At 44.3% G+C, this 14,473-nt stretch overlaps 1 protein-coding gene across 1 annotated transcript in view; it reads right to left on the bottom strand.

Moving 5' to 3' along the window:
* Window positions 1-14,252, bottom strand: part of slc24a3 (solute carrier family 24 member 3) — a 299,931-nt gene extending 285,679 nt beyond the window's left edge. Inside the window, exon 1 of the mRNA XM_052012278.1 lies at window positions 13,781-14,252. Within this exon, the coding sequence (XP_051868238.1) occupies window positions 13,781-13,934 (154 nt within the window). The 5' untranslated portion in view covers window positions 13,935-14,252. The remainder of the gene's footprint in view (window positions 1-13,780) is intronic.
* Window positions 14,253-14,473: the final 221 nt, after the last annotated feature.

Raw genomic sequence — 14,473 nt, 5'->3', positions numbered from 1 at the left:
TTAATTAATAATTTATTTTTATTAATGTTTTTCCAATTTATTATGTTTTTAAAGATCTGAAACACATTTAGATAGATTTGAAAAGGTCTTTGACAGTACAGGCTGTCAAAGGGCCATCAAGGTGACTTGGGGGTGCGGCCTCAGGATTCACCACCTGAGGCCCAGTCACTGCTCTTGGTCCACTCTGCCTTGTAGGCCAGCCTTGGCAGAACAGCCTCCAGCTCACCAGGACCCATGGTCTCACGCAAGGTTAGCGCAACTTCAGAGATGGCGGGTGGGCCCAGTTAAACACAGTCCACCCTCCACTGTCTATCCCTAGTTGCCCTAAGAATGCAGTTTACCTACAACAACTGGGTGACCTACTAGACCATACAGAGTGAAGCCCACAGATATGTGATTTAATTCTCATAAAGGCCAGGCTGCATCAGTACAAGCAGGTTTCTAGTGGGATGGGTTTTTTACTAAAACACAGTTAGGAGACACAAGAGATTGTAGATGCTGGAATCTGAAACAACACACAAGATGCTGGAGGAACTCAGCAAGTCAATCACCATCTATGGCCAGTCCAGATGAAGGGTCTCAACCTGAAACATCGACTATCCATTCCCCCCATAGATGCTGCCTGACCCACTGAGTTCCTCCAGTGTCTGTATGCAGCCTCACAGTTACTACTTTAAAAATAAAAACTATGAATTTTATTAACTCAAAAAACTAATCAGATTGCCTTGGTGAGATCTGAACTCACATCCTGTGAATTATCATTCCCGAACTCAGGACTTCCGATCAGATCATTGAATCAAAGTGATCTGGGTTTGGGCATGAGGGGAGACCACTGCAACCATCCTCGAGACAGAGGAGGAGGGAACTCTGGGGGGGAGAAAAAAAGCACCCGGGCATTTAGAAAGCTGTATCTGATTAAGGTCCATTTCTTCAACCTGCCAAAGTTAGTGCCTAACTTCACCACTGGCTATGGATGGTATTCCTCCCAAGCTAGGTAGATCAGGTTGGGTGTCATGGGTACAATGACCATTTACTCAGTTACTGAGCCAACAGACTACACTAGGCAAGCAATGACTGGCCTCCTTACATGGTGCAAATGAACTTGTTTCCTTGGAGTGGTCTCCTTCCTTGCCGAAGTCTTTCAACCAACATGACTTACAGCAGAAGACCATTCTTGAAACAAGTGGTCACTCCACCATGCCTTGGCATCTAGGAATGGATACTTACATTCAAGAGCACATTCATGATGTTATAGGACGAGCATTAATGTCAATTTCCAGCACATCTTTATTCATTACTGGAATCCAGCAGCCAGTTACCAGATGTAAATGGAGTTAAAGTACACCAGCATATCTCAGAATTTCCCTACCAGATCTTTTGCCTTTCACTATATTTCCCTGCTACATGCTGCAAAAGAAATATTCACAGTGACATCACATAGGTCAGTTAAGAGTTTAAATTCAAGTTAGTTTCCTCAGATAGTCACAGAATTATACAGCATGGCCATACCAAGGTCCCTTCCTGAGCTAGTCCCATTTGCTTGCACATGGCCCATATCCTGGGAAACCTTTCCTATCCACAAACCTGTCTAAATGTCTTTTAAATGTTGTAATTCCTCTTGCACGACCATGTGGTTCTGCAAAATCATTTCAAAGTTTCATTGAATGTCAAACTGGGTTTATTAATTCTATATTTTTCAACTGGTTGAAGTGGAAGGTTGCTTCCTTTTCCAAATTCCAAAGTGGAGGTTGGAGATGGTAAAGTGATTTCAAAGGGACATAGGGCACACTAAGTACAGGAGAGGGTGTAAATTGGACAGCGTCAGGCGCGGGGATCTTGATACACAACCAACTGGCACTAGCTGCTTCCGACAGCAGCTGCTCATGCGAGGGCTGGTGTGTGCTCTGGTCACCAACCACTGACTTAGACCTCAGCATTTGATGAGCAGCTAGCACCACTCAAAGCCAGCCTGCCCCTCTCAACAGGGATGTGCACAGAGCCCCAAGAGGAGCAAGCTGACACTCTGTAACCATTCTGGAAAATGCTGAAGAATAGCAGAACAAGAAAGCATTGAGGTGAACCACATCTGCACCAGAGGCAGGGAAGAGGAGAAGAGGTATACTTCATCTGCAAGGATCAGCAAGCCCTACAGACAAAGAGTTAACTTTAGTGGTGAATATCAGGAGTTAATCCTCAAGGATTTGGGAGCAGTGCAGCAAGGAAGGCAATAATCTCCCAATTATACGTTCACTTTGCACTAAAACGGACTTTTTTTTTGTTCTAATTGTGTTCTTTTTTGTAAAAATTGTGTATCGTTTATGGTTTATTTATGTTTTTCTTGTGAATGCTGCTGATATGATGCTATGTGCCTGTGATGCTGCTGCAATTAAGTTTTTCATTACACCTGTGCATAACACAATAAATTCAACTTTGACTTTGAAGGGCGGTGAATGCATCTCCCAATTCCACTAACTACAAAATTGACCGGAGACCTTACAAAATGCACACTTCACCAACAGTTTTTAGTGAGCAGTTCTCATAGAAACAAAGATGTCCCAAACAATGTACCTCGCTGACATTTGGATAAATGGTTTGTTCCCTGAACACTCCAGATGGGTATGAGTTCTCGTCGTTCAGCACGGCAACAGCCATTTAGCCCACTGAGTCCATGCCAACCATTAACACAGAGTCCATCTACACATTATGTTTTATTCTTCTCCCATTCCTATCAATTCTCCATAGATTCTACCTCTCAACCTCACACAAAGAGGCAATTTAACCTACCAACCCACACACCTTTAGGATATAGGAGGAAACGGAAGCATCTGGAGGAAACCCATGCGGTCACAGGGAGACCGTGCAAACGCCACACAGAAAGCACCAGAACACAGGATTGAACATAGACCAATGGAGCTTCTTGTTGTGAGCCTCTCTCCTCCTCAATACACACATCTGCCTGAGGATCTCATCAACTTCATAGAGGTCTAGAAAGCACCAAGCACTTGTTAAGCTGTGGCAAAAGTCAGCATCAATTAATCAGCAACTAACCTGAAGGAAGCAGATGATTCCTTTAAATAGCACTGGTGTGAGGTGCCCCTTTCTGGTGTTGACTGGGTTCAGTGTCTCAGTTTAAGGCATCAGTTGCCACGTTGGGCCCGAATTTTTCAGCACTGGTGCATTGCATGTAGATTGGCATTTGCCTTCCCTGCACAGAACCAATGGAGATTAACTGCTCACACACAAACGCCCTTACCAACATGACAGCTGGCATGATTCACATGTCCAACTAAGCAGCCGTAATGGAACTGATTCACCTCGATCCCATAGCAACCACTTAACGGGACACAACCTCTCTCTCAAAGAATAGAGGAAATCTAGAACTTGTTCTCCCATGAGTCCACAGATGGCTGTTGGTCAACCAAATTTTTTGTTGGGTTCCAATGTTAAGTAGACGAAGTTAAAGTATATGAAGTTAAAGTATACATCCACTGTGATCTAATAGAGTGACAGCAGTGCATCAAAGGGCTGAATGGCCTACTTGTGTTCCCATTGAAGAATCCAGCGAGTGGGCAGATTAGAGACCTTTGTAGTGGATGAAATCCAAAATCCATGCGTTTCAACATTTTGGCTTATGTGAAATCACATCCAAAATGTAAGAAGTTGTACATTCACATCATACAACTGTATTCAACAGAAGTGCAAGTGAATCAAGTTTCCACTGCCATCCTAATTGCCACGACAACTCATTTGGTCTCATCACATCAGAGATATTCTCTCTGTTCTACCCATTTCCCCCCCACCTTCTCTGCTACTAAAAATGAACTTGTTTTCTCCCTTTCCCAGTTCTGATGAAGGGTTGAAGACAAGAAACATTAATTGTGTCTCTTTCCACCGATATTGCCTAACCTGCTGAGTGTTTCCAGCATTTTCTGTTTTTATTTTGCCCTTCCATATCTTGTGTCTGCCAGGCCATTTCCTCTAATCCTCAATTTACCTAAAACTCCAAATTCTGCAGATTATTTATTTCCATCATCTGCACACAACTGCATTGTGAAGGTCAACAGGGAACACTTTGGTGCCAGCATCCAGTTACCAGACTATTTATATCCACTACTGTCTGCACTTTGATGTGGTACTTTTCACCTCCCACAGAAGGCAAAAGAACATGGTATATATGCCACACCATAAAATAACGATTGGGTAATTCTTAATCCATTGCATAGTCTTCCGCTTACTGTCAATAAGAAAATAGATTCTAATCTGCTGCTGGAAATTGCCTTTTTTTTGCTGCAAATGAAAAACAAAAACATTGAGACGTGGTCTGAACTGTGAACAACTTGGTTGAATTACCGACTGATGGACCCTGGGTCATTTCTATCCAGGAGCCTCTGAAAATACCATTAAGCTGGCATTTAAGTAGTACTTGAGGTTGCAACTGTCAAATGCGCCTCGCCACAGTGCGCCAATGACTGTTGTGTGGCCAAAATGGGGAACCTAGTCTGCACAAAGCAAGAAAACACCAGCAATAAAATGTCAAACTGGCCAAACGTCAATTTAGCAGTGCATCTACCTCCGACAGAAACAATGCGTTTGCACTTCATTACAGGTTCTGAGCAGGTGATTTAGACTGCGTAGGCAGAGGAGAAACTCCTTTAACAGCAGTGCCAATACTTTGGATGAGATACTAAACAAAAGTCTGCTTTATTAGTGCCCTGGATTTAACAGAAAAAAGGATCCTGATCACTCTACCTCCCTTAACTAACAATGACCGAGTATTGGTCTCATTTTAGAATGCAAATCTCATTAGAGGAAATGGACAAAGCCATACTTTACACTACAGATTCTCAACAAGTGCATGAACTGCTTTGGGGGCATTCAACCCGATGCAACACAAATGCAACTATTTCTTGTTTCTAATGATGGTTAAGGAAGGAAATATCAGTCTGGACTCTGGGAGAATACCTCTTAAAAACAAACAACCAACACAGCCAGATGAAACTGGAATTTAACATTTCATACAAATGATAGGACAATGGCAAAAATAAACCAGTTTACTTTTGATGGATCATGTTACAAAATTCACTTCTTTCAGTGCTGAAATGATACACATAGGGTTAAAAGCTCAGTTCAAACATACAAAATGCTGTAGTTTGTTTATTTTGATACACAATGCACCCAGATACAAACGTCATGAGCTGCAACTTGCTGGCAAAATAACTGCATGTGAATGACACCCAACATTATTAATGTTCTAAATAGTCACCCACTCTGGGGGATTAAGATAGACATTGAGTGTTTTTTTGTTTTATGCACAAGCTCTTGTTCTTCCCCTTATTTTTTTTATTTAAAAATATGCTGGATTTTCACATTAAGTGACCATTAAATTTGCCCGAGACAGGTCTGAATTAACACATCAAGGGCCTTTTCAATGACTGTACAATGACACTTAACCATGCTTGCTCAAAAACGTATTAATTCTATCAGGGAGTGAACGGAGAATTTTTAAACTGTAAATTTTTCATTTTTGACTTGTCCTTTCTTGTTGCTGACTGTCCATCACCAATTGCTCCTGAACTAAGAAGATATATTATTGGCTGTGGGGTACCACTTGGGCGCTAAGAATGGTAGATTTCCCTCCCGGAAAGACGTTAATGATCAAGATTGATTTTTTATAATATTTTCATAGTCACTGTTACTGGGCAAGCAAGCTTTTTTTAATTTAATATCTAATCACTTGAATTTTCAATTCCCCAGCTGCCAAGGTTTGACCATTGATCCAGAGACCCAAAATCATAGCTTTAACTATTAGCCCAGTAGCATAAACACTCCACTATCATCTCCCTCTTAATCCAGTCTTCATTTCCCTCTTTTTAGTTTCCTTCACTATTGCCCTCTATATTTTTCCTCAAGTCACCCAATCTGAGTGGCCAAGGTGGTGTATTATTGGTCCCACTGCTCACTTACAGCAAACAGTTCTGTTGCCTTCATTGCATCAATAACGACTCCCCCTGATAACTGGTTATCCTGCAAAAGTGATTAAAATGGGGAAAAAGTCGAACTAATGCTGTGCAGTAAGAAGCTCCCTATTCCAAGATCTGGTCCTGTATCTTTGAAAGATACCTGCAAGTGAGAGAGAGATCAAACCATTGGATCAACTCATAAACATCCTGCCAATTTTGTTGAAATACATGTTTATCTCAAGAGATTATTGTTTAATAGAAATATTGGCACTTATACAAAATTATTCATGTCTTCAGGTTGTCCCAAAATACTTCATGAAAAGTTAAGTACTGGTAATGTGGGAAGTACAGGAGCCAACATGCCAACAAGATTGCCCAAACCAAAATGAAATAATAACTTCCTTCTCAGGCAGTCCCTTGGGATCGAGGGTGTCTTGTGTTGACGTAGAACCCAGAAACTCTGCCATAGGTGGGGTAGGAGAGGGTATAGTTTGGGAAAAGGTGAGCTCCTTCTGCTGTTTACACTGGGCTTCTGTATGCCTCTGACACACAAGGTTTTCAGTGCCATTCCAACAGGAGGCCAGAAAGGGTGTAGAAAAGACTCACGAGTATGTCACCAGGACTGGAGGGCTTGAGTTATAAGGAGAGGCTGGATAGGCTGGGACTTTTTTCCCTGGAATGTAGGAGGCTGAGGGATGACCTTATAAAGGTGTATAAAATCATGAGGAGTGTAGAGAAGGTGAATGGCCACAGTCCTTTTTCCAGGGTATGGGAGTCTAAAACTAAAGGACAGATTTCACGAGAGGGGAAAATTTAAAAGGGGCCTGAGGGGAAATTTTTTCACATAGAGGGTGGTGTGGGCCAAACACAGGCTAATAGGAGTGGCCTGGATGGCCTTCTTGGATGGCATGGACGAGTTGAGCTGAAGGGTCTGTTTTCCTTACTGTACAACTCTATGCTCCATCTCCATTTTGAGCGGTTGATTGCCAGGGATTCTCGGGAGTCTGGGAGAAGTTACACGTCCTCAAAGGAGGCTTTAAGAACATCTATGAATTAATTCCTGTCCACCTGATGGTCCCTTGCCATGACGGATATCAGAGTAGAGCATCTTTATCGGGAGTCTGGCATCAGGCATGCAAAAGCTGCCCAGTGGAACCGTCTAACTCCAATGAGAGCCTCAATGGTCAGGATGTTGATCTGGGAGAAGAAGCTGACGTCAGTTTGCTTATCCAGCCAGCGGATTTGGAGGATTTTGTGGAGACGGCATTGGCGGCATCTACCCAGTGCTTTGAGGCATCTTTGGTAGGAAGTCCATGCCTCAGAAATGTACACGAGAGCAAAGATCACTGCTGTCCAATAAACTTTGTCCTTTGTGCTGGGTTTGAGGCTTTTCTCAGCTGGCCAAAGGCCATACTGGCACGTTGAAGGCGATTGTGAATTTCGTCACTGATGCCCACCTTTGCTGGGGTGCAGTTCCTGAGTTATGGGAAGTGGCCCTTGTTTTCTAGGAACCTTTAACATTGAGAGGGAGTGACTGAATGCAACATTGTACAGCAGGGCAGGTTAGTTTGCAGATATTTAAGGCGAGGCCCATCTTCTGTATGCTCCAGTGAATAATTCAACGATGACTTGGAACTCCACCTCCAAACACGCCCATACACGAGTGTTGTCCGTATACTGCAGCTCGATGAATGAGGTTGAGGTGTACTTGGTTCTAGAGTGGAAGTGACAAAGGTTGAACTTTCCATTCACTCTTCCGTTAGCTCCCCTCCTGGGGAAGCTACTTTGGAGGTGAGGTGCAGTATTGCAGCAAGGATTGAGGAAAGCACTAGGGCAATGATGCAGCCTTGGGAGACCCAAGGGATTGGGTCCCATTGGTTAAATTCACAGCTTGCATGCCATCATCTATCAGGCATAACATGAGAAGAATATCTGAGGGCAGCCAAATTTGAGAAGGTTACACTGACTGAGACAACTGATTTTGCAAAGTCAAAGAAAACCATGTACGTATAGTGGTTGGAGCTGTTGCATGGTGAGAATTGTGTCCACAGAGCCTTTCTACAGGCAGAATCCACCCTGATTTGGGGAGCAACTATTTGGCCAGGAGGAAGAGGTGGTTGAGGAGGACCCCAGGCAATGACTTTCCCTGTGGCGGACAGCAGGGGACCCCTCTAGAGTTACCACAAACAGACTTGTCTCCTTCCTTGAGGATGGTCACAATTACTGCATCCCTGAGCATTCCTTCTCTTCCCAGATGTGGGAGACAAGGCAGTGAATTTGTGCCTGGACTTCCTCTCTACCAAGCTGTAGGTCTTTAGCAGGGATACCATCTGCTCACGAGGCCTTGTTTCTGGGTTGACATGAAGCCTTTTCTATTTCTTGGCAGTCATGGATGCAGCAAGACTGGACTGAATGGTTTGCTATGGGATGAAGCATTGGGCACTTGTGTCCAGAACAGCAATAGTTGGGGAGTTCCTTGATGCTGACTGTCCTTGATAAGCTCTCCTTCATTCTTCTTCCTCTTCTCTCCTTTTCCATCTGCCCATCACCCCCTCCTCAGCTAGTTCCACCTATCACCTTCCAGCCCAGCCTCATCCCTTCCTCTCACCTCTTTATACTGCCTATGTCCCCTCAACACTCTCAGTCCTGATGTAGGGTATCAACCTGAAACATTGACCATCCCTCAGTCTCCACAGATGCTGCCTGACCTGCTGAGTTCCTCCAGCAGTTTGTTTGTTGCTCCAGATTCCAGCATCTGCAGTCTCTTGTGTATTCTTCATTTTCTTCTTCTCAATAGGACGGACCCTTGGGTGATAATCTTGACCAGATAATCCATTTCAGCAATAGTGTCATAGACACTATAATGTCATAGACACACTTCTTTGTACTCTTTCAAAATTGTGCAATATGAACTCTTGCATCCACCTGAGAGAACAGTTTAACCGTTCACCACCAACAGTACACTGCAGTACCTTGGGGTGAATTTTAGTGCGAAACATCTTGAGCAGGACTTGCATCACCTTTGGACTCAAAAGGTGAGAGAACCAGCAACTGAGCCAAAGCTGAAACATTGCTTCCTGGATCAAATTTCAAAGGGATTCTCTGCCTGTCTTGTTCTGGTAGAATAGCTGAACTAGAGTGAATCGTACACATTCAAATCGCCACACAGATGTTACGTTTAAGGGACCTGAAATCTGATCCAATTCATATCAAAGTTTAACATAACAGTGTGTTAGTTTCTATCTTCTGAGGGGGGAATCATCCAATGTTACACTATTGTAAATCCAATCTGTGATAGTGTCACCTCACTTATTTATAGCTTAATATGTACAGCTAACAGTTCACAGCCCAAGCTATCTTCCAGTAGTGTGCATTGTAGCACACACCACAGTCAAGGAAAGCCATACAAAAGGTGTGTAACTAGTAAGCTTACTGTGCAGATAAAGAGACACTTTGCTTTGTGGGGAAGACATGCTGAGCCCAAGAAAACACTGGAGCATTACTAGCGCAAACATTACAAGCATCTGTGACTCTCAGAAAACCTGCCAGTACAGCAATGGGTGCAAATTACATTCTCACTTCCAGGAGTTGAGGTGGGAAGGGTTCAGGGGAGTGAGAGGGGTCTGGGAAGGGGTGCGTCAAGAGGGAGGGAAGTATGTGGAATTGAGCCCTCTTCTAACACAAGAGGCATGACGATAAGAACATAGGAAATAGGAGCAGGCTCCTCAAATCTGCTCCACCATTCTCATAAATTTATGTACTTACAACACAGGAAGAGGCCACTGTGCCCACCAAGTCTATGTTAGCTGTCACGCCATTCTCAACCACATCCCCTCATTTTTTTTTCCCCCTGTCGATGATACTTTCTCAAATGTCCATCAATTGCCCCCTTGATTCTTCTGTCACCCACATACACACTAGGAGTAAGTTACAGTTGCCAATACAGGCCCTTCAGCCCACAATGTTGTGTCAGCCTTTAAACCTCACCTAAGACCATCTAACCCCTTCCTCCCACATATCCCTCTATTTTAAATTCCTCCATATGCTTATCTAGCAATCTCTTGAATTTGACCAATGTACCTGCCTCCATCACCACCCCAGGCAGCGAATTCCATGCCCCAAACCACCCTCTGGGTTAAAAACCTTCCTCTGATATCTCCCTTGAAACCAGAGAACCTGAGGGAAACCATCGTGGTCACAGGGAGAACACGCAAGCTCCACACAGACAGCATGGGAAGTCAGGATCGAACACGGGTCACCGGAGCTGTGAGGCAGCAGCACTGACTGCTGAGCCACTGTACTGCCCAAGATCATAGCTGATCTTTTACTGCAACACCTTTTCTCCACAGCCTTCAATTCCACAAATATCCAGAAATCTAATACCCTGTTTTGAACACTATCAAAGGCCGAGTCTCCACCATTCCCTGAGGTAGAGAATTCCAAAGGTTCACCACCCACTGAGCAAAAGCATTTTTTCCTCATCTGTCCTAAATAACCTACATTTATTCTGAGATTGTGATTCTAGTTCTAGACTCCTTAGTCAGAGGAAACATCCTCCCTGCATCCACCCAGCAAGCCCTTAAGAATTTTGTATGAATGAGATCACCCCTAGTTCTAAACTTTCCAGCATTTTCTGTTTTTATCTACAGAATAGAGGCCCAGCCTACTCAATCTCTACTCATCTGGAAGACCCACTCTCCCAGGAACCAGCCTGATGAATTTTCTCCACACTCCCTCCATACTGAGTATGTCCTTTTGTAAGGAAAAATATTAACTGAAAGACGAAGCTCTGTGAGTGGGATGTTGTGAATTTATGTGCCCTGTAATTCCCCATAGCTGATCTGGAGTCAGGGAAATAAGTGGGAGAATGGGATCGTTCTCAGAGCCAAATGATATTGATTTAGTCTGGTCACATGTACCGAGACATAGTGAAAAGTTTTTGTGCATGTGCCATCCAGGCAGGTCATGCCATACGCAAGTACATCGAGGTAGTAAAAAGAAAAACAGAATGCAGAATATAGCGTTACAGCTACAAAGAAAGTGCAGTGTAGGTAAACAAATAAACTGCAAGGGCCCGGATGAGATAGGTTGGGAGATCAAGAATTCATCTTTAGCTTATGAGAGGTCTCTTCAAGAGTCTGATAACAGTGGGATAGAAGTTGTCCTTGAGCCTAGTGGTACTTGCTTTCAAGCTTTTGTATTTTCTGCCCGATGGGAGATGGAAAAAGAGAGAATGACTAGGGTGGGAGGGGTCCTTGATTACATTGCCTGCTTTCCCGAAGGAGCAGGAATTACAGAAGGAGTCAATGGTCTTCATCTATACTATAAAACAAAACATACATGAAATACCCTGTGCCTTCCAGAGCCATTAAAGACAGAGGGCATCTTAGCAACTTGCTACTAACAGCCCATGCTTCCACTGCATGCTTTCAGTGAAGCAAGGAACTCGACCTTCCCTCCTGGCAGTGGGAGGTTCAGCCAACAGCATTGATGCAACCCCTCTTCCCCTTTCTACGTTTAAGACCATCACAGCAACTGGTCCAAAGGGTTTATACATGGTGGCATGGTGGAAACACCAGGTATGCAGCCAATTCTCCTCCCCCAGCAACCCAATTCTCTGACAAGTAAGCAGGGGGGGTGTACTTCACATGGACAACTGTGTTTATAACCGTTACTGGCAGAAAGGAGACAGTTTGAATACTTCTCTCGTGTAAAACCCGAGGAGATGGAGCTGGATTTATTCAAGTTGGAGGAAAACAAATCAGTTTAGAGAGACGGAATTCATTTTATCTAAGAGAAGTGGAATGGCTGAATCATTACTTGGCCAACTAAGATCCTGTGTCAATACATAATAGACAGTTTAAAATAAGAATTGTATGGGATAAACAGCATCCTTGCTTGTAGGGAAGGCATTAATAACCCAGAGCTGACAGTCACTTCTTAGGATATCACACTTCTCCAGTATGTTAAGACTAGTTGCTTATTCAATTGTAACAAGCCCTGAAACACAATTCTCTTAAAAGCCACAAAGTACCATCCTGTTAGCAAACGGCTCAAAGTTAACATTCTTCTTCATACAACTCACTGTGTTCACAGCCTACAGCTTCCTTAACCCTCAAGGTTTTCATTTGCATATGCTCACCATGTCAACAGGATGAGGATTATGTTACTTATAAACACTTATAAATATGTACACTCTGCTGACACAATTAAAACATTAGGTAAATGTCTAAATGAAAACTACATTGTGCAGTTGCAGGTTGTAGATTTTATAAATCAGCGCAGAATTTTCAGCTCATTAGAATGAAGCAGCTCGACTGGAGTCCAAAATCAACGAGATTACCAATATACTTATCTTCTAAGAGTAAAGTAACAGGAGCTATACATTCTCTTGCCAAGGAACAAAAGGCACTAGCTCATTCAAAGATCAGCTGAGGTAGCAGGATTACCGGAGGCGAGGACTCCAATCTTGGACGAGTTATGTTTTTTAAAAGCATATTAATCTAACTTAAAGCAGCCTGCTGCCCTATTGTCATCATAATTTTAGGACTCCCTCACCCATCACCATTATGCTCAATACTTTACAAGAGATGGTCATCATTCTTAGCAGCTAGAACCTTAACAGTCACTCCCCGACCAACTGACTGGCTGCCAGAATACAAAAGAATAAAACTCCAGGCAAGGAAAGCCTGTTTGGTCTATTAATGCTGATATCCCAATTCTGCCTCACAATACATCACGAGGAACCAATGATTTTGCCCAACAGTGCTGAGTGAACCATTCAAAACAATCCGCTAATGAATCCGACAGGAACATTCTCAGCAATTCCAATCACCTTTCCTGTGATGATGATCACACGCTGGCCCCTAACACCATGGGCTCTAAATGCATAATAAAGGCTTGTGAAGAGCAGAATCCCATCCCTCAAGAATATCTCCAAGCACCACATACAGGGAGTTTCTTTATTCTGTGGAAGTACTCTGATGTGGGACAGTAGTTAAAGATAGGAATTTGTTAAGTGGATCTCTTGACCAAGCATTTTATGGAGATTTGGCACATTCAATAGAACACTACTGTTGGTGGACTGGCAGGAGAGGGTGAGGAAGGGGGGTGGGGGGAAAGGAGGAAATCACAGCTGATGCCCCTCAGATGATGTGAGACTTACCTAGGAGCATACTCAGAGGTACATGAGCAAACTTGCTCCACTCTTCCACAAGCACGGCAGCCCTGGAACACACTGCCACCCAACATCTACACTACGAGCAAAAAGCAACAGATGCTGGAGATCTGAGGTGAAGAAAACGGTGGAGAGACTCAGCAGGTCAGGCGGCATCTCCAGGGGGCAGGGACAGAGTGAACATTTCAGGTCGCCAGCTTGCTGAGCACCTTCAGCAGTTTCTTTTATTGTTCACTTTGGGCTTTCCCCTGCAATGGGCACCAGGATGTCTGCAGAACCTGCCTGTGGACAAGTGTTTTTGTTACAGTGACACAGACAAACATAACACTTTCAATCCTCCTACCTGAGTGTTCACAATGCAGCTGGCCACCTACAATGTGTTCACCTCCTGCATAGGATATTTTCTTTTGTTAATACTGGATAATTCTGAGCCATCATCTTGTTCTCCATCCCCAACACTACCATTCAACCAGTACTGCAAGCAAAATTACTGCCCTCTCCAGTGAGAGTTTAACTGCATTGTTGTGTGTGTGTGGCAGACTGGCTTCACTAAAGTTGCACGAAGGTGAATTCTTGAATGGGCTTTCCAGTCAAGCCCTTTGTGGTAAGAAGGGCAATGCTCTCGCACCGGAGAACCCCTTACCTGCCTTCTCCACCAAGCTGGAGATACCGAGGACCACCAACATCACTCCGGCCAGCCAGCAGATCTGCCACCACACCAGGTCCCGTCTTTTGCGCCGCACTTTGCTGTGTTTCGGGCTCACCATCAGCTCCAAGGGGCAACGCTGGGGCTCCATGATAGCGGTTCGAGTCTCGCTGGTCGGCTCCGGCTAAGCAGCGGCGCAACTTCTACTGCTGAGCCGCAGCGGGCGAGAGGGTGGAGGGGAGTGAGTGGGTGGGTGGGAGGAGGAGGAGGGGGGACAGGAAAGGGGGGGGTAATGGGGACAAGGGAGGGAAAAAAAGGGGGTGGCTATCACTCCATGAGACGCCAAGAGGAGAGGAGAGAGGGTGCAAGCTGGCTGCTGCTTGCTCTTACTGCTGTTGCGCTGAGCTGATCCATGAACAGGGGCGAGAGAACAGAGGTACGGACACCCAGCGTTGCAACTCACTCAGTGCTGGAGCCCGGGGCTGGCTGAGTCAGGGACTGTGTGCTACGAAGGGGAGGGTCTGCTGTTGGGGTTGGGTTGGCTTGGCCGCTGCGCCCTCTTCGGGCTTCGATCGCCAAATGCAACTCTCGCCTCTTTCATTAAAATTAAAAGTTTGTATTTATTTACTGCACCTGAGTGGTCTTTTCGCACTTTTCATGGCTTCAGGTTTTCAGCCAATGAAGTAATGC

This window comes from Pristis pectinata, chromosome 3 (genome assembly GCF_009764475.1).
Source record: "Pristis pectinata isolate sPriPec2 chromosome 3, sPriPec2.1.pri, whole genome shotgun sequence".
NCBI classification, from domain to species: Eukaryota; Metazoa; Chordata; class Chondrichthyes; order Rhinopristiformes; family Pristidae; genus Pristis; species Pristis pectinata.
The sequence above is the reverse complement of the archived record's forward strand: the minus strand, read 5'-3'. Positions and strand labels throughout refer to the sequence as shown.